A 22,053-nucleotide genomic window follows, 5' to 3' on the forward strand; every position below is an offset into this window, starting at 1 on the left:
AAAAGAATAAGTTAATATTAAAAAAGACACTCACCTTGGTATTTCACAATCAAACATTTAACCAAGATCACTTGGTTTAACTTGGATAATACAATAGGAGTGTTTGCCTATGCGGGCAGTGGTGTTAAAAAAAGATTAAAACAGGTATCCATAGGAAGGTTAAAAAGGTTGTAGTACTACATATAAAGATGAAGGCTAAAACATGTTGGCTACTATGAAAGCAAGGCCTGTACAGAAGGTCTTCACAAGAGAAACCAAAACCCACCCCCAAGGCGAAACTGGCCCTCTCTCCGGAGAATGGTAAACAATTAAGAGTTGCCAGAAGCAATGAAGATAATAGAAGATAGACAATTACCAACCGTTAAAGACCTAAACATATAAAAAAAGGGACATAAAACGGAAAAAAAGGACGTATAAATGTGATCCAAATTAATTAATAACTTCAGTTTTAACCTCCCCACCCGCTCTCTCTGCACGGAACCTTGAGATCTTTGCAGGCGTGTGCTGTCTGGTCGTATACACCATGCTGAAAGCTTCAAAACAAGAGAAAGTTGCCACTTACAGTGCGACCTTCCAGACAAGTTACGGTTAAAGGATCTTGTACCGTACCTGCTCATCGAAAAATGTTTTTCTCTCGTTTCAGGGATCGGTTCAAATATATTTATTTCTCTCTTTTTTTTATTTCTTTACTACAGAAAGGATGTTTAAGAGGTGATGAACTGATGATGATTCGAGTTGAGAATGGGCAATAAAAACGTAGTCGAAAGAAGGTGAAGTTGCAAAAACAAGGCTAAAAAAGAACCAATAAGCCAAAAAACGCTGAAAAAGGCAAAAAAAGGACAAATAAAACCCACCTTTTTCTGGCTTACAATGACCCAAAATGAACATATGTTATGTTAGGCCTTGTCTTCGGACACTAGGAAAAAAAGGATTTTTCCTCAACTTCCTAGCCCTACTTATGACAAGAGTAGAGCAATAAATTATGCAATTTCTAATGAGGAAAGAAAATATCGGTAACCGAAAAAGTACAGACTCTTGCCATGGGGGCCAGCAAGGTTTAAGAAAAAACAGTTTCACGGAGAAGTGATTACATTAGCTCTCTATCTCTCCATGTCAGCAGGATGCTGGCAAAATGTTTTAAACTATTATTCTTATGTGTGCTGTGTTCTCTCTTCTGTTCCTGCTTTCTGACAGGCAAGACAAAAATGTCATCCTAGGTTAAAATAAAGCAAAATAGACAGAATCTTTATGAATTTCTAAATTTCATGAGACTGGCAGAATTTTGTCATATTTATGAAGAAAATTCACATAGCATTCCCAGAACCAATAACTTCTGATATTTAAAGAATTCCGAGCGAGTACATGCCATGTGCAAATAAATATATGTTAATTTTGTTGAATATGTAGGGAAACATGATGTCTCAATCATGATCTGAACTGTTGGTGTAGAGCAATTCTATGGTTTACATGTGAAGAATTTTGTGGCAATGTGTACGGTACATAACTTGGAGTATTCTCTCAACCAGACAAATCCAAACTACATAAATGATTTACTGCAGCAATTCACTGATCTATGTTAAACAGTGGAAGAAATTAATACTGATAGAAACTTGTATGTTGTATGGCTGGAGAGCTTGCTTTCAGGTGCAATGAATGGACAGCCACTTTTGTTTCAGATGCTGGATACATTTTGATCAATACAGACCTCATTTTCTTTAACCTACTGCATAGATAAATGTATTGCATGTTATTTGGAACAGTATCATTTCCATTGATTATTATCACATATCTATCATTCAAATTTTGCTCCAAGTTGATGACTTATAGAACAAAACAGGCTTTCAATAAATTAATCTTTATTTCAAAGTTCAATATAAAATCCGTCTTAAATACATACATTAAGAAAAAAAAAGGACTGTGTCATGAAGGTCGATCATAATGGGAGGTAATAGCCCGTGGCTCCACGGCCCTGGAAGGGCCTAGACTGATCTCCCGACTGCTAGTCTCCCTCTCACAATCCTACCTAGAGGTGTGGAGATCTTCAACCGGTAATGGGGTCAGCACGTCCAACTCCCAGACGTTATAGGAGATATTCGAGACCGGGTTACTTTACTCACCCGTAGCTCCCCAATTTCCTCACAATGATGGGTTGCCACCGGTCCTATACACATGCCAAAAACCCAGAGACTGATCCCAGGCAGACTCGAACCCATAAGGTCCCGCAGTCGGAGTCTAAATCACAGCACTCTACACTGGACGGCCACGGAGAGTGATCAATATCAGACTCCAGCTGCCTTTGCCTTCAAGTTACCCACTGATTAAAGGCTGAGTAAGTCCCTGACCTGCTCTATGCAGGGACATTGTCATAAAAATCCCCACCTGAGATCACCCACCACCACCGAATTTGAATTTGAATTTGAATTTAAAATTTTGGGAGCGTCAGCACTTAGGCTATTTTGCTCCCGTCACATTATACGGGGGCCAGCCCCTTATCATTACAAATAACAACTCTAACGTTGCATAACTAAAAATCTTAAAATGTTCTGACTTCTGTTAAAAGCTGAGGCTGTAAAGGGGCTCTGAGCACACATAAGGACAAAAGAACAGGACAATACAAACAAAATTATACTGGCCATGGGGCCAGTCGCCAGAGCCTCGTTAGTCTTCAGTCCAGGGTGTACTGACGTGGAAGTGAGGTTGACATTTGGGTGTACTATGTGGAAGGTCACCCCTTACACCCCCACCACCACCGAAGTATTCAGCATAGCAGTCAGGAACACTACCAACTGGACCACTGTTACTCTTCTTATATAATACATATAAATAAAGGTTATATTCTTTATACACTTACTCCTTTATTGTGCTTTCAAGTACTTGAATATTACTGTGACACTTTTCAATTATCCTTCTATTAATCTTCACACTCATTGAATCAATGCATACATTATCTGGAAGAAAAGAAAAAAATATTAATAAAGTGCAAACAATAATTCCATGCAACTCTTTTATATAATAAATAACATCCATGTTAAAAGTAAATAAGAGTATGAATTATACAAATGCCTACACCAGAAAATATGAAAAAAAAAGTTTTGTCAATATTTGTTGTAAGTCCACTCTATCCTCACACAGGCAAATCGGGAGTGAACCTACAGTTTAAAGTGATATCTGAACCAATGTGCAATATGCTTCCACCTGAACCAATGTGCAATATGCTTCCACCAGGAATTGTACCCAGGACCCTTTGATTACAAGTTGACCACATTAGAAACTATGCTGTCAAGGTTAATTGGAAACTAGAGTGAGGTGATAGCGAGGTATTGGTATCAATATCATTATGTATCAGTTCGTATTTAAGCCTATATTGGTTGATAATTTTCCAGAATCTATGTATGTAGCAGGTTCTCAAAATGGTACCCACCAATTTTGCAGAATCTAAATGTCCAGTCAATTATGTTAATTTGTAATTTTTATTAATTTTCTTCACATACTTTGTTTAACTGTTTGTGAAATAACATATATCCATAATAGTTTTTCTTGTATGTACACATTGTAGAATTATTTTCTTGTAGTTTACGGTTATTACAAGCATAAGAAAACAGCTTTTCGTTGTGATGTTTCAGGAGCACACATGCTCCCTTCATCAGACATTTATTTTCATTTTGACTAAAGATATAGTTATAACAATGGTTAGCAATTTTTTAAACAAAAAGAATCCCTTATATAATGGATGTTGTCAATGTTACATTGTTGTAATATAGCAACCTGTGAAAAGAAGCAGTCTGTTTTATTTTTATTTCAGATATATTTCTTTTATCACATTATTTTTTATTTAAAATTATGAATCCCAAATATCATCAGGTAATTGAAAGTCATCATTGTTTTCACAAAGTCTCTTGATGTTTTCTGTTACATTCAATTTTAAAGATGGTGGCTTACTCCATTTGTGAAAAAGAAAACTCCATACTGGATCTATATAACCATTTTCATTATTTAATTTATTCCAGTGTTCTTCTGCAATGAATGAAGCTTCCCAGACATTCAACTCTATGTTTCCCGTCAATCTTTTTAAAACCCTTCTCTTTTTAATCAAATGCTTCTCTTTGATGATGTGAGCTGACAAACCTGTTTTTGGGTTTAGATTTATAATGTCCAAATCGTGTTCGTGCCATCTTATTGCCATTTTCCTTGCTGTTTGTCCTACATAATCCTTTGAACATGAACAACTTATATTATATATTCCTGTGGTTTCCACATGTGGTAGAGAGTTTCTCATTTTGAATTCATTAAATGTACATTCCAAACTTCTTGGTGATCCAAAAACAATTTTCAAATTAAATCTTCTAAAAATTTGGGCAATTTTATGTGAGAATCTCTTGTGGAATGGAATGCACACAAATTTCTTTTCAACAGATTTTACATCTTTGTCTGTTTTTCTCTTTTCCTTTAGTTTTCTTGTGACTTGTTTTTTGATTTGGTTTATTCTGTTAGTGTGAAAGTCATTTTCTTTTGGTATATTAAAAAGCCTTTCTTCTTCATTTTTGATATCCTTATTATTAGAACATAGTCTTTGTGCTCTCAGGAAAAAAATTAAAAATATATTTATCATCCATTGTTATACGTGAATGTTCTGAATTGGTATGGATGTATTTTTCCCCTGCTAATTTTTTCCTATGGACTGATGTTTGAATTGTTGTGTCAGTTGTCTTAATTTGCAGATCAAGGAAAGAAATTACATTGTTATTCATGCGTTCGCAAGTGAATTTTATGCGACGATGTGATTCATTTAACACTTTAAATACGTCCATGATGGTGTTCTCATTTTTAGCAATAATTAGCACTCATCTACATATTTGACGTAGAGTATGATATCCGCACCTATCTCATTAATAATAAACATATATCCAACAATATACAAATAAAAGTGCAAACTGAACATACATGCAATTAAGAAACGAGAGAGCAGTCAGACTGTAGCAACAAGTGACAAGCAATGTGAACCCACCTTGTCTGTAATACAGCATTCACTGCACAGGTAAGACCAACAAACTCAGGTGACATGATGCACGATATTGAGAAAATGGCGGTCCGAGTGACATTCAAGCAACAAGCACCACATGCTGCTTGTCTCGTCAGTCCACTACAAAATGTTGCATTTATTTCTCAAGGTTCGTTTCTAGATGACAAGTGTTGCTTGTTAATTGTCGTGTCAGTCTGAAAGATCACTAATACTAATTCAGTAGAAATATAATGTATGACGTATTTACCAATATTATGAGCTTCATCAAATATAACCACTGATGACTTTGTGAGTTCCTTTGAAACAACATCTGCTATTTTTGGATCTAATAGATAGTGGTAACTGTATACAACAATATTTGCATGTAGTAACTGAAACAAAAAATGGAAATTACTATTTTGTGTGCATAGAGTTAATAAAACCATCTATCCACTTAAGTAATTATCATAATTAAAGTGACCTAGACCCCACATCAGTTCCGATTAGCTCTCAGATGCAAAAAATTGGAACTTAAAGCAAAGCTTTCGCCATTATTTCAACTGCATTTGTACTATTTGCATGGAGTTTGTTTCTTTTATTTTACTTTCCTACCTCCTTATATCAATTGTGATGATGGGTATGAGTGAGGTGTTAAAAGAGATGAACAAACAATATGAAATATACACAACATGAACCTACAGGGTGGGCACTTTACGATTGTGATAAAATTCTAGTAAAATTCCCAGTTTTCAAGGCGAACTTTACAAAAATTCAAGAGTACAAGGAGATGTTTTCTCTATTTCAACCTTATGTATTACTGCCTCTGACCACTCACACACAGACACACAGAAATGTACGAGGATAAGTCAAAAATTATCTACACTTATGACACAACTTTTCTCAGGTTGGCTACACTGCCTTCAGCACTTGGGTGCTATAAGGTTGTACTTTTGTGGTCATGTGGCCAAGGTTTGATCTTAATCGCTCCATTTTTCTTTATTTGTTACAGATTAAACATGGCCACTCCACTGGCAGTGTGCAACAAGGAAGAGCAACGATCAGTGTTCCGATTTCTCTGGTCTGAAGCTGTGTCAGGGGTTGAAATTTATCACAGCCTTTCAGTACAATACAGGGACAGCACTTTACCACGTAGAATTGTGTATAAGTTGATCGAGAGGTTTAAAAATTGCTGGACAAGTGTGAAACACGAAGTGGTAGAATTCCTATCAACCTCCACCACTGATGGGAAGATTCAACAAGCTTTAGAGATGATTCTGATGAACCGATGGTCACCCATCATCCAAAGAGATTATTCTGACATCATCAGATGTACTGAAAGCCTGCGATGAATTTCAGTCCCTGACACAACACACCAATCGGATCACTGATCGCTGTTCTTATTTCATGCACACTGCCAGTGGAGCGGCCATGTTTAATTTGTAACAAAATAAAGAAAAATGGAGTGATTAACATCAAACCTCGGTCACATGACCACAAAAGTACAACCTTGTAGCACCCAAGCATTGAAGGCAGTGTGGCCAACCTGAGAAAAGTTGTGGCAAAAGTGTAGATAATTTTTGACTTCCCCTCGTATTAACAATATAAAAGGGTTTGTGTGATTCCAATGTATCCAAATTCATGGATGTCCGCAGAATTTTTTCCAGGAAGGAGCAAGCAAGGTATTTTTTTCAGGGGGGGGAGCAAAAGAGGCACATTTCTCCCCTTAATAGTGATGGCCTCTCAAAAACACTATTTCAGTCTGAAATTATCATGTTTCTTCAACAAATTTATAATAAGGAACAAATTATTGTGACTGTGTGATATATAATTTTTAGGTGGACATTCATTTTCCAGGGGGTTGGGGCTGTGCCCCCCACCCCTTTCAGATGTCCATGTCCAAATTCAATTCAATTAAACGGCATATATATTTAAAATATTTAATTTAAGGTGCAGAGTTTAAATTTGCTATTTCACATACTGGGACTCGAAATACATCAACAAACACAAGTCACAAATGTTACGGGATATATTAATCTTCGAAAAATTGTTACTTCTATAAGAATTTCAAACTCAAATTTACCTAATCAGCTTCAAGATTTCTTATCCTGCAATAATTTTCCGTCTGTCAGATAGATTATTCTGTGAAGGACACTAACAAAGTAAACGAATTGAGGGAATTTTGTTTTATTTTCCAAGCAGCTTTCTTTTCCTTCCTCGAGAAAAATAAAAGCTAAACTGTGAAGAACTTGCCTCACGGCATTATTAAGCATGTATAAATTCAAGGGATCTGGATTAATAAAAGTTCCAATTTTTCACATCTATGGAGATAAATTCACACCGAATTCACGTATAATTCCCGGTGAGTAGCCACCCTGATCTAGGAATCTCATAAAGCACTAAGCTAACCAATTGTCACAAACAAGCTGACTAAAATAATTCAAAGAAATTGATTTGTATGCGGAAGTTTGTGTAAACTGAGTACGAACACAAGCCAAGAAGTTTGTTTCAATTCTACTTTATGCACAGAAAGGCTAACTGGGACCAGACCTATAGTTTAAAGTGGAATGCAAAACTAATGAAAAGTGCTATGTAAAAATTTCTTCAAAAAAAAAAAAAAAAAAAAAAAATGCAGGCTCAACCGGAACTCATACCTGTGTCTCTGGCATACTATGTCATTGCTGTACCAAATGAGCTACAGAGCAAGCTCTGGTTTCATCTTTCAGTTTTTACCTATGGGAAGTTGTCTTTGTCAGCAGGGGTGCCCATCCCCACGAAGGCCGTGGATGCATCCCCCCATAGTCAAACATCAAAATCCCCCCAAAAGAATTGTTCATCATAACCCCCCCCCACACACACACACACAAACAAACACAAGTATAGTTTGGATGAACACGCAGTAATGGATTTTTGTTTGAATGTGGAGAATGTGATTTCATTTTTTTTAAATTAAATTTTCGAAATATGTAAGTTTTAGAGAACGAAAACTGACAATATTTTACAATTATCCAGTCAATCATAGCACAGGAACACATACAAGCAAAACAAATCGTGCCTAAAATCATCCAACACTAAAACTGAAAGGAAACACACAGCATTGTTTACCACTGGCTGAGATACCAACAATCGAAAGGTGCACAATCGAAACCTTTCATCACGTTGAAATTAATTATGTTTCTACTAGGGCTGAGCCGATATCAACATTTGCCAATACCGATACCTTAACCGATACCGATACTTGTATAATTCCAGTTTAAAATAACAAAAGGCTAGTTACTGAGTCACAATACTCATTACATCACATTTTAATGATATCAAACACTCCCAAATTATTCCCACATAGCATCACTTAAAATGTTCTGTGACATTTTATGTGAACTTCTATTTCCCCCAGAGGATTCAAAAAAAGAAGTTTTTGAAATGTTGCAAGCCTTGTTAAAATGTTGCAGATACACCAAAAAAGATGGTGGATTATTATAAGTGTCCCTGCTTCATTTCATGATCTCCAATTTCATTGTACATGTCTTTAAGGGGAGAGTTATAGCATGTAAAAAAAAATTATGTAGTGCATATAGCGTACAGCTTGCACGAGGAATGCAAAATAAATACACATGAACACAACATTCTTATCGTCTGGATTAACTTGGAGAGGGAGGAAAACGACGGAAAAATATACACAAGTACAGATCTGTATATTTCATGCTCATTTGGCAGCTCTGTATATGCCCTGCTGTCCATTATTCTACGTCATTTGCAATAAAAACAAGTGTCGGCATCAGGCAGCAGTCACACAGAAGGGTAGAGCACATGAAGAAAATCCACAACCCTCCCTTCCACAGCAATATTCATCCCTTTTGCAGGAACTCCAAAATGAGCCTAGTATTATAATAAGGCTGGTTTTGAAAACGCCACGTTGTTAACCCACGAGTTTGCGAATGAATGGTTTCTTTTATTTCCACATAGCATTGACCACCAGGCAGTTACATGCCTTCAATGTCACTTTTGGGAGCAGCACTTTCACTTTAGCCCTGCCTTTCATCTTGTCATCTGCTTCCCAGGAAGGTGTATCATTTTCGGAAACGTACATGGAATTCTTGTACGAGACCCCAACGAACGAACTTTTGAAAGGACAAATCTTGACAAATGAGTTGTTTCTCTTGGCTGCTTTAGCCACTCAAAATCTTTGGTATCTGATAGTTATCGGTGAAAAATATTGAACCAATACTTGTTGATACCGATACCCCTGGTATCAGCCAATACCGATACATCAGTATTGGCCCAGCCCTAGTTTCTACCCCATTTCCGGGTCATCCTCAGAGAACTGAAGGAAAAAAATGTTCAGTTCTTCATCTGAGGAAGACCCTGATATAGGGTAGAAACGTAACGTGTTAAGTGTTTTTGATTTTTAACAAACTACCTTGGTCAGCCACTTTAAATGTATTTAATATGGGAACAAGGCTTAATTGAGTTACAACTCAGATGTTGAAATGTGACCTGACAAGGAATTGAACCATGAACCACTTGATTACAAGGATACAACTTTGCTACTGGGGATACTCGAAACATGATTGATAGCTGACAGCAGGATGCAAAATGAAAGAATGGCATGTGACTCAACTCGGCCAGTGACATTAAAGCCAAGGCAACAACATGACTAATTATTTTTTTGTAGTTTACCATTATTACAAGCATAAGAAAACAGTTTTTCGTTGTGAGTTTCAGGAGAACACACGCTCCCTTCATCGGACATTTATTTTTATTTTGACTAAAGATACAGTTATAACAATGGTTAGCAATTTTTTAAACAAAAATAATCCCTTATATAATGGATGTTGTCAATGTTACATTGTTGTAATATAGCAACTTAACTGTGAAAAGAAGCAGTCTTTTTTATTTTTATTTCAGATAAAAATTTCTGATCACATTATTTTTATATTTAAAGTTATGAATCCCAAATATCATCAGGTAATTCAAAGTCGTCATTGTTTTCACAAAGTTTCTTCATGTTTTCTGTTACATTAAATTTTAAAGATGGTGGCTTATTCCATTTATGAAAAAGAAAACTGCATATTGGATCTATGTTACCATTTTCATTATTTAATATATTCCAGTGTTCTTCTGCAATGAACGAAGCTTCCCAGACATTCAACTCTAAGTTCCCAGTCAATCTTTTTAAAACCCTTCTCTTTTTAATCAAATGCTTCTCTTCCAAAAAAAATGGCAATAAGATGGCACAAACACGATTTGGACATTATAAATTTAAACCCAAGAACAGGTTTGTCAGCTCACATCATCAAACATGTATTCTCTTTCACTATTTTAGGTTTCCAACATGGGGAAAATAACTACTGTATTTATTTTCATCAACAATTTTGCACATTAAAAAGCTTAGACATTTTTCATTGAAATTATATAGTTATGTATATTGGTACTTACTGTGAATCTAGCAAGAAAGTAGGGGCACCAATTCATCTGCCGTCCATAATCTTTTAGGTCATCCAAATTATAGATGCCTGGAAGCATAGGAACTTCCCGTCCTTGTGCATCAAATGTTTCATAAAAGCTGCATATGGGCACACTACTATCATGCTGGTATCTCTCCCTAACATAGGAAGTTGTTAAGCTATGGCACCGGCCATCAACAATTTTGCCTTCCCTCTCCTTGCTTACCTGAAAAGCATTATGTAAACAGCTATTATTTCTTCATCAGTATGAGCATCATAGATAAAATGCAATAGCAGTCCGTTTTTCACAAATGCACAATTGTAAGAAGTGCACCTTAGTTGTTTTTTGTCGAGATGAACCAATGGAAGTGTTTTATAAATTAAATACAAGTTTTCTGCAATGTAGACATTTCCGGAAAAAAATGCAGGTTCGACCAGGACTCAAACAAGGGTACTGCATTTTCTGCTGAAATTTCTACATAGTAGTACATCCCGTGTGTGTCAAATTGTAAGCCCCCCCCCCCCCAATTTTACAGCACATGAAAGAAACGCCTGAATTTTGGAAACATATTAAACAAATTAGTAGAATATGGTAGTGGTGGTGGTTGTATTAATATGAGAGTTAAAAATAAATTTATTTCTCACTTTTATGAAAGTACTGCTTGCTAAAAGATATATTGCAAAGAATGGTACATTGGAAAATAATCCAGAGAAGAAGAAAATACCAGCTGATAGATCATATTAAAGTAATGGAGATTTCACACCAAATGGCAAGTAACGAGTGGTGCATGTCACTTGAGAATTTCGCCAATTAAATGTAGACTTGTACGTTGCATCATGCCACTACAGTGTGAAATGTTGCTGTTCACTGGCTTGCTCCTGAGCGATACATGACATGTGTTGCTTGCCACTTCAGTGTGGAATAATCCCCAAACGGATCCTATGCTGACATAAGATCAGAAAGCCTGAGGGTTGCAGTGAAAAACCTGTCCACTAGAGCAGAGTACACGTGCAAGGGTTCATTTAATCTCAGCACCATCATTAGTCACTATTAGGAAGGAAAAAAAACGTATTTCTTCTAAACAGATTGGATGTAAATATTGACTTTATGCTCCATTCAGTGAAAGCAGCAAAAAAATTAAAAAATAAATTAATAAATAAATAAAAAAGGGTGGTTCTCTCGCTAAGATTCCTCAACAATATTACTAGACACTATGGCACTACAGAGGTTCTCCCTTAAATGAGGTATTCTGTCGGGTATTTCATGCCACTTCCATTACTAGAAAATCTTGTAGAACAAATAGAAAAAGGACTGGAATAGTAATGGAAGAAATGACTACAGGGTGGCTACTCTAAGGCTATGATAAAATTCAAGTATAATTCCCAGTTTTCAAGGTGAATTTTCCAAAAATTCAAGGCTACAAGCACTTTTTTTTTCCCTTTTCAACTTACTCTCACCATCCACACACAAATATATTATTAATATAAAGGGTGTGTCTGATTCCAATATATCCAAAAATTCTAATTAAATTAAATGGTATATAAAATTTCAAATATTTAATTTAAAGTGCGGAGTTTACATTTGCCACTTCACATACTCAGACTCGAAATACATCTACAAACACAAGTCACAAATGTTACGGTTTATATTCTAATCTACGAAAAATTAAGAATTGTATAAGAATTTCAGACTAAAATTTACCTAATCATCTTCAAGATATTTTGTCTTCCGTCTATCAGATGTTGTTCTGCAAAGAACAGTAACAAAGCAGCAACATTCTTTTCCTTCAATAAAATAAAAACTAAACTGTGAAAAACTTGCCTCAGGGCATTTATAAATATATATAAATTCAGTTTAAATTCAATGGTTGTATTTGGATTAATAAAAGTTGCAAATTTTCACGTCTAGCGAGAAAAATTCAAGCAGAATTCACACACAATTCCCGGAGCCAATAATTCATGCAGAATTCCCAGAATGCAAGGAATTCCCGGTGAGTAGCCACCCTAGTGTCCATTAACACCAGAAGCCAATGTTTATATGGGCATGATGCCTATAATATTGATACTATTTATCACCAGAATGTTGTTACCTTCAAGACTGTAGATGTCAAGGTGTGTAGCGTGATTGTTATCATTGCCTAATACAATATGTTTTTCTGAATGAAATTCATGCACCTACAGTCATATTCACATACAGGTGGTTTTTAAGGGTGGTCAGAGACTGGAAAAGCAATTTGAAGGCCAGTATGAGTACGAAAATGGAGCAAAATAATTATATTTGGAAATTACAATTGTATTTTTTTTTTGTACCTTACTTATTATGCAACATATTTCAATAGATATGAGAGCTGTTAATATAGTCCCCATCAACATCAATGCACCGTTGCAATCTTCCTGATAGCTTCATAATGGGGTCACGGAACCATTCTTTGGGGTAGCCTACTATGACACCACTCATGGACAGCTGCCTGCAGATGGAGCAGCACAGAACTTTTTGGTTCAGGGACTTCCTGGATGTTTCCATTGCATAGATTGGTGTTTCTTCTCTGGTGTGTGGTAGTGGCACAATCAGCTTCTCAAGGAAATCTGGATCTTCTTTATGCATATCCAGTAGACGATGGCAGTCTTCCACCCTGTTGTCCTGAGCCTGCGTCAAGTTCAGTGGAAATAAATGTGCGCACATTTTTCATGTGTAAATCATCATGGATAATGGTGTGCAGGGTTGTCAAGGCCTGTCTCATACTGAAATTCATCAAATGTTAGGCACCTATCAGCCGTAGCAGAGATGCAATCGCATCTGTTTACATAGACGGCAATGTTTCTGTGATGTACACTTCGCATTGTTAATTAAGTTTCCTCTAACAGTCTGAAACTCTTGCACATCCCTGATCTTCCCTGAATGGATACATGGTCCAAGAAATCTTGTTCGCTTGGTCCAACATTAGATTCCAGGTCAGCCAAAACTGAAATACAGTGTTCAATTCTTATTTTCAGAGATGAAATCAAAAGATTCTTATTTTGTAGTGCCACGCTTAAAGGGTTCAATTGCCCGTAGAAATCCAAAACGAAGTACAGAAGCTTAACAAATTTAAATTGCTTCAAACTTTTCAGCAAATCCTTAGCTTTAGCGCCGCCATCATTGTGACTTCTATGGGCCACCTGTTCAAGATGGGTCACAACAGCTTTCCATGATTACAAGAGAGCTCTTATTCCACGTTCTTTGCTGGCTAACCACCTAATAGTGTGGATATCACTCAGTTTTAGAATTTCTTCTATAACTTCTGCCGTTTCTCACAAGAGGTGAAGTCTTGAAGCGTGTTTGACACACATTTGAAACAACGAAATTTTAGTCGCCAGCCCAAAACTTTTGGTCGCCAATGGCGACCTGGCGACCGGAAATTTCGCACCCTGATCTAACATATACATGGCATACTAGTATCAGTCCACCTCCCTACCTGAACGTGCCTCGTACTTTCTTCAATAAAATTAAGTGCAAAGAGTTCTGACCATCGTTAACCCCTTTTGGTGTACTTACCATGACATACCTGGTATATAGAAACAAAAATAGTCACATAACAATGTCAAGTAATTTCTTTCTACACAACTATGCAATGTTAATATGCAGATGGCCACATACATGAGTGCACGTACACACACCATGCAAACACATGTGTATATATCCACAATTAATAAATATTTTGGTAAATAGCATTTATTAAAATAATAACCCCAGACATTTCATCTAGTAAATAATAAGTATATTGCATATCATAATACACTATCTGGCCATTCGTCACCGGACACCCCATCAGGTGTCATCATGGTGTGGTCGTGCTTCTCCTGGTATGGTCTTGGTCCTCTTGTGTTAGTGCGTGGAAACATGAATGCAGATGCATACCAAAGGATCCTGGACAATTCTGCGCTACCGACATTGTGGGCACAATTCGGTAGTGGTCCTTATCTGTTTCAGCACGACAATGCCCCATGTCATACGGCAGGTGTGATCAACACGTGGTTCGAGGATATGGGTGTGCAAAAACTTGATTGGCCTGCCCAAAGTCCTGATCTCAACCCGATTGAGCATCTTTCGGACGAGTTGGAGCGCCGGTTGAGAGCCAGGCCACACCGCCCAAAAAACACTAAAGAGTTGTTCGCCGCTTTGCAAGAGGAATGGAGCAGGATTCCCGTCGAAACTATCGCAATTTCGTGGACAGTCTTCCTCAGAGGGTTGCGGCTGTACTTGCTGCGAAAGGTGGCCCCACACGATACTGACGGACGCCTGAAACCGGATTAAAGTACTCGTTCCAAGTGTCCGGTGACGAATGGCCAGATAGTGTACATGCAGGAATGTCATTAGAAAAGTGTCTAGTGGAAAAGGGATAGGGAAACAAACAAAAGTTTATAAAGTTATTGAGGAATGTTTGTTTCTCCTAGTACCCTGTACAATATAAGAATATGGCAAAATAATGCACGGTAGTATACAATAAAATAATTTTACAAAGTGAAATAGTTTTTGAAACAACTTATGGCACAAAAATTAAGATTTACAGTAACTCATTGAAAAGTAAATAAGAATTGTGAGTCAACCACAGCTCGAACTCCAGCCTCACTACCATTTGCACAAAAAAATTACGATCATCTTAAGTAGAAGGATATTCCCTATAAAATACAGAAACAGGTACAGATGCTCTGGGCCGAAATAACACATGACTGGAGACGGCGTGAATGCAAGCATTTTCGACCCAGGACGTCCCGCTTATTTTTATGCACATATCTTTAGCATGCAGACAATTATATTTGTATTGCAGTTATTAGAGTTGTTCAAAGTGGTGGCCAACTGCATTCACACATTCCCACCATGTTTTGATGAAATTGTGATTGTACTGTTTGCAATTAATTATCTTCTTGCCTTTGTTAACCTGTTAGGATGAACGCTGGGTAAAAAGTACCCAGAAGAAAATTGCTTCTTAAGTCCGAATTTTATTTGTTTTAAGGCATGCAATTAGTAATACCTTCATTGATTAATATAACTGTATTAATTTTGAGCATTTGGATTGAATCACACTTCATTGATTAATATAACTGTATTAATTTTGAGCATTTGAATTGAATCACACATTTGATAAAAACGAGAGAAAACCAACTTCTTGGAATAGCAAATGGAAATGTATGACCATGCGTTGGGTGAAATTTACCCAGACAGTGTTTGTACTACAGCCATGCGAGCGGAACTAAGGAACTGACAGCCGATTCAAGGTCCCGACACTCGGAAGGGTTCATAGGAAAGACACTGAGAAGAGTGGCCTCAGATAATAATGGGAAGTGATAAAAAATGCATATAAAAATTGAATGGGTAGGTTTTAACCATATGAGCATCCTTGTGGAAAAAACACTATACGCAAGTCAGCAGAGTTACAACGCGTGCAGTGTAATTTCTCTCTAATTTCAGTGCATGTGCGTGCGTGCATTTGTATGTTAGTTTTTTCTGTGAAATTCCTGTGTGTGTTTAATACGATTGTGAGACTATTGAAATGTCAGCCGAATAGTTCGTTAGAACAAAGAATTTTTATGCATGACACTTAAGTGTAAACTGAATCACGTCAAGATCTTTGTGGCAATTTGAACAGAAATTACATGACACTGTAGCTCCAAGTAGAGTAGCGGTTAGGCAACTTGTTCTGAGATTAGAAGAAACAGAACTTACAAGAATTAGAGAAGAGGAACTTCTGAGTGTCAATCAAAATATCATCAAATGATACCAGTAATGTGAATGAAGTTGGCTCCCACTTTTAACAACACTTATAGCACAGGTTAGTACTCCTTATGCAATATAAATATAATTGTCTGCAGGCTAAAGATATGTGCGTAAAAATAAGCAGGACATCACAGATCAAAAATGTCAGCATCTGTGCCATGCTGCACCATCATATCCTTAAAATTACTGTATTCCTGCAATACCGTAATGTGGGGCTATTCTGAATGCATTGCAGTAAATGTTGTTGAATTGTAGTGGTACCTGATAGCAGTATAAAGTTAAAAAATAGTTCTGTAGCTCATGATGCCAACTTCGCCGTACCATAAGTTGTTCGACTCGTTTGTTGTTCCAGAAAAAAATCTCAAACCTCTGTTCAGAATTACACTCATTTGGGGGCTATTCTGAACACAAGCACATTTTGTATGTATGCCCATCTAACTGATGGGGCTTTTCTGAACATGCTGATACGAGGACTGACAATTAAGTAATGAGAATGATTTTATATTGTCCCACATGTGCATTCTATCTCTGAAGTAACGCGTTCCTGATGTAGTGTGGTCCATAATCCACAACCTGGCCCCGCGAGAGAGAGAGAGAGAGGGGGGGGGGGAGACAACAACTCATGAACTTGTGATAGGCATGCTGGGAATTATGCCGCCATGTCGTGAAGGAGGTGCAAGGGTGTCGTCACGTAATAGCTATGGAGCAGCGAGTGAACATCAAGTTTCATGAAGGACATTCTGAAAACTGCTTGCTGGAATAAACATTTCTTGAATTATATTGTTGTGGAGGACAAAACAGAGCATTTTACTACGGCCCTTGTACGAACTAACAAATCGCTGAATGGAAGTCACTAAATTTACCAAGAGGCAAGAAAATGCAGCTCGAAAAGCCAAGGGTGAAGACAATGTTGTGTTTTTTTAATGATAGCAAAGACATTATTCATCATGACATTGTTCCAGAGGGTGAAAGTGTAATTGGTTGTTACTATCGTAGTGCTCAGATTGATTATGGAAGAGAACTGACCGTATCAGACCTCTGTATCCTGAACCAGGCAGTTGGTTCCTGCTCCACGATAATGCACGGTCCCACAGAGCAGTGGTTGTCTATACATTCCGAGTCCAAAAACAAGTGAATGCGTTGAATTATCGTCTTTACTCCCCAGATTTATCCCCCTGTGATTATTTCCCGTTCCCGAAAGTGTAGCTGCTGCTGAAATTACGCACTTTTGATGAGCACAGGACCAGTCAACAGGTTGTGACGTCCAATCTTCAAGTCATACCACATGAAGACTTGCAGATGTCATATCGATTGTTGGCCAACCGTGCCAATTGCTGTATTGATGCAGGAGGGATATACTTTTAGTAATAAACAAGCAATGTTCAATTATCTTGTTTCCTTTTCACAATATAAAATCATTCTCATTACTTTATTGTCTGACCTCGTATGTTTCTGGAAAATGTGAAAGCAACTGTTCCTAGGTTTCTATTTTTTATTAGTTCAGTTTTGAGACCACAGGTGGTTTTCAAGATTAGTTCAGTAAGTATAAAACAGGAAAACACACTGTTCAGAATAGCCCCACATTACGGTACTATGAAATTTTACACAGCCGTAAGTAAAAGGTGCCATATTAAGTATTAACATGCATTGAAGTACAAGGATGAATTACGTACCTGTGGGTGAATACACATATTTTTCCTAGAACTCAGTACCATGCCAACTAATTTTGGCTTTTCACCAGTTTCCTTCTCATAATATTCAATTAGTTTCTTCAGTTCTTCAATAACTTTCTCAATTTCAGGTACAGTTCGAGAGCAATATATTAGTTTTGAAACATCCAGAGGGTTTTCTAACATGTATGCAACAATAAGAGAAAGCAAAGATACTGTTTTACCAGTACCCGATGGCATTTCTAGCAGGCAATGGCCCTAGAAAATAATAAAACATTCTTACATTATACTAACATTAATTAAATTGTATCAGTTTCTTGATAAAATATTCCTCACAAATTTATTCTACTGGCCAAAACAAACAATGATTACACTGCTCTGCAGCAAAAATGAGGTTTTCAAATGAACGAGTGTTCCTAAATGGAATTTTCATGCTGAGTTCAACGGTGCAATCCGTTTTTTCCTATCACGTCAGGTTTTCGAGAAAATCAGGAATTTGTGTTTCATAAAAGTCCCGTTTATATACCATAGGAGGGCATGGAGAGTATGTGGTCTGGAAACACTAATTTAACTGTTTTTTTTTGTTTCACAGCTGGTCGAGTAATTTGTATTCCTAGTGCTGAACGGTTGCATGAAGTGACAAATTGTGTATATTCGGACAACAATGTCTTCACGTGGCTGCAAAAACGACCCGAACACTTTCTCTTAAGTATGTAGGAAGTACATGTTGTGTAAACAAAGACTAAAGATAACGCCATTCGCCAAAGAAGCCTACCTTGCATATTTTGGACTTGTGCTTGGCGATGAAAATAAACCATGGGTACCCCAGAAAGTATGTAAGACTTGTGTGGAAGGTTTGAGGTTCTCGATGAAAGGACAAAGAGAGAAATTCTATTTTGCTCTGCCAATGGTATGGAGGGAACAATTAAACCATATGGATGACTGTTATTTTTGTCAAGTTCAAGTGCAAGGTTTTAGTGCCAAGAACAAAAGTGACATAGTGTATCCGCATTTGCGATCTGCAATGAGACCAATCAAACATGACGAAAGTCTACCTATTCCTTCTCGTCCATCTTCAAGCTGTACATCGCCTCGAAAGAAAGTTGTAAGCGATACAACGTTGGTTGGTTGATTTGTTGTTTTAAGTCCACTTTATGCACAGTAAGGCTAATTGGGACTGGACCTACAGTTTAAAGTGGGATCCGAACCACTTGTGCCTCCACCGGGTATCGAACCCGGGACCCCTTGATTACAAGGCGACGATGCTACCACTGCGCCATCGGGGAGGCCCGCGATACAACGTACATCAGTGGATCAGTACAAGTGATAATACCCCACACTTATTTAGTCAGACCGTAATGAATGACTTGATACATGATCTTGCGTTACCAAAGGAAAGTTCTGAACTGTTAGCTTCTGAACTGAAAGACAGACATTTATTGTTAGCTGGCACTAAAATTTCATGTTACAGATCCCGGGAACAAGAAATAGTTTCTTGATTTTCAGAAGAAGGGTCTATGATCTTCTGCAATGCATACCGAAACTTGTAAGGTGGCTTGGTGTGAAGTATGTAACTTCTGAATGGAGGTTTTTCATAGATTCTTCTGTAACCAGCCTGAAAGGTGTTTTACTCCACAATGGTAATGTTCTTGGATCTGTTCTATTACTTCGAAAGAATCATATGAAAGTTTGCAGTTTCTATTGCAGTGTGTGAAGTACTCCGAGTATGGGTGGGTTGTATGTGGTGACATCAAAGTTATCAACCTTTTACTGGGACTACAAATGGGATATACAAAAATGCCCTGTTTCCTGTGCGAGTGGGATAGTCGAGACAGACAAAATCACTGGCAAAGGCGGGAGTAGCCAACCAGAGAACCCTTGCAACCCGGAACAAAGAATGTTAGGCATGTGCCCCTTGTGGAACGAACGAAAGTTCTTCTCCCTCCTCTACACATTAAATTGGGTATCATGAGTCAGTTTGTACGTGTCCTAGATAAGTACATATGTAGTGTTTATCAGAGAATGACCCTAGATAAGCTGAAAGCGGTCTTTTTACTGGACCTCAGATCAGGAAATTAGTGTGTGACACCAATTTTGAGGATACAATGAGCCAAACGGAAAAGCAAGCCTGGGAGAGCTACAAAGATGTAAAAAACTTCCTAGGAAACAGGAGGAGTCCAGCTTACAAAACCATTGTGAACACCATGTTGGAAAATTTGAGAAAACTAGGTTGTAACATGAGTTTCAAGTTACACTTCCTACATGCTCACATTGACTATTTTCCAGAAACCTGTCTTGGATTTTACAGCGAGGAACAGGGTGAATGTTTCCATCAGGATTTGAAAGACATGGAAAGAAGATACCATGGTTGGTTGGACTGTGAACATGATGGCAGACTACTGTTGGTCCCTGAAAAGGGAAAGTTCTTCTCATGCATATGGAAGAAGTTCCAAAAGACGAAAATTCCTGCCTGTAAAATAAGTGAGGTCACTGTAAATAATATCACTTGTTGGTAGTTCTTGTGAACTGTACGTACACTGTGTTTACAATTACATAATTATAATATACGCCACGTTTTTAAGCGTGGCAATGATCTTGTAGAAGGGTATAAATATATGTCGATAATGGTTCAATATGCACATTTTGTTTTCATTTTTTTTAAACAATCTGGACGTGATACAAGAAAACTGCTTACATACTTGGAATCAGCACCCCAAAATTAGGGGGAAACGACATTCGAAACCAAAACATCAAGAAAAAAATTTCAAATTGCAGAGCGGTGTTATTACATTTAAAAAAATAGGAATTAGAAAATCAAAAGAGTTTGTTCAATGCACCAAATTCTACAAAACATTCAACAGTTAGAAATAAAATAAATGGAGCTAATAATCAAAAACTGTAACTTAACACTAAGTTGACTCCATCAAATTTGAGAACTTTCCAATGTGTGTACAAGTATTAGGAATGTGTGGTGATGAAACAGGATTAAGATAGCCACCCAACACAGAGTCACTGCTATTTACATAAATAAATAAATATTAATTCCATTTTATGTGCCAAAAATATACTTTTATTTGCCTATATATTTCAGTCACTGAAATCAAGAGGTGGATGGGACAGATTAATCATACTCTATCAATACTGGATGGTATAGGCACACCAAGTTATAACTCTAATAAATTTAAGTTCCAGTTCCTATGCACAGATAGGAATTCATTGAATTGAATTGTTGTTTTAAGTCCACTTTATGCACAGAAAGGCTAATCGGGACTGGGCCTACAGTTTAAAGTGGGACCCGAACCATTATGTGCCTCCACCAGGTATCAAAACTGGGATCCTTTGATAACAAGGTGACAATACTTATAAATAGCTTGTAATTTAGTGCAAAATTCACCATTTCTTATTAATTTTATGTTTATGAGCATGGCTTAATTTTGTGAAGTACATGTATAACATTTGCAGTTTTATATCCGAGCCATGAAATATAAGTTACCTATATCTGAAAAGTTTATATCGGCATAGGCAAACATTTCATCTTGTTAATCCTTAATAAAAATATACTTTTGCAAAAATAACATAGAATTAATGTTTATTCACGTAAGTGAATTTTAATCTTGTTTAACTAACTATGATACAAAACTTATAGTTGTATTTGGCAATTTATCATCTTTAATTTTCAATGATAATCTACATTTCATAGTTGCTTCCAGTGGACAACTTCATAAGTTCTGACAGGTCTATATGTAATCATGGTGAAGTTCCAAAGTACCACTTGCTTAAAGCACTTTTAAAGTAAAAAAAAATATATAGTACTTTAAAATACAATTTCCAGCTCAATCTAATCAAAAATTCTTACAATATGAAATATGAAGAAAATACAAAGTATGAACCTTACCTTTGCATCCAGGGCTTTTTTCAGTTCTAACATGTATGCATACTGCTCTGGATATATGTAATCATATGGGAAATATACTAAAAGACCATCAACACTTATCCTGAAATAAAATAAAAGTACACTATCAAAATGTTGATATATCAACACATAACTTCATGAGCAATTATCATTACTGACAACACACGTTTCTTTAAAAACTAAAACTTTGTAACTGTTTTCTCCATTATCTATTTACCGTAAGAAGGAATAATCATGAAGAAAAATATTTAATGCAAATTATGGTAATGGTTCCA

General features: G+C 36.9%; 1 protein-coding gene across 1 annotated transcript in view; it reads right to left on the minus strand.

Moving 5' to 3' along the window:
* The window catches only part of Xpd (general transcription and DNA repair factor IIH helicase subunit Xpd), a 46,364-nt gene that overhangs the window by 19,324 nt on the left and 4,987 nt on the right, over positions 1-22,053 (minus strand). The window contains exons 2-6 of the mRNA XM_083111685.1: positions 21,761-21,860; positions 17,869-18,123; positions 10,433-10,666; positions 5,268-5,391; positions 2,852-2,948 (exon numbers count right to left, since the gene is read on the minus strand). Of these exons, the coding sequence (XP_082967811.1) occupies positions 2,852-2,948; positions 5,268-5,391; positions 10,433-10,666; positions 17,869-18,123; positions 21,761-21,860 (810 nt within the window). The remainder of the gene's footprint in view (positions 1-2,851; positions 2,949-5,267; positions 5,392-10,432; positions 10,667-17,868; positions 18,124-21,760; positions 21,861-22,053) is intronic.

This window comes from Lepisma saccharinum, chromosome 25, assembly GCF_977018435.1.
Source record: "Lepisma saccharinum chromosome 25, izLepSacc3.1, whole genome shotgun sequence".
Taxonomy (NCBI): domain Eukaryota; kingdom Metazoa; phylum Arthropoda; class Insecta; order Zygentoma; family Lepismatidae; genus Lepisma; species Lepisma saccharinum.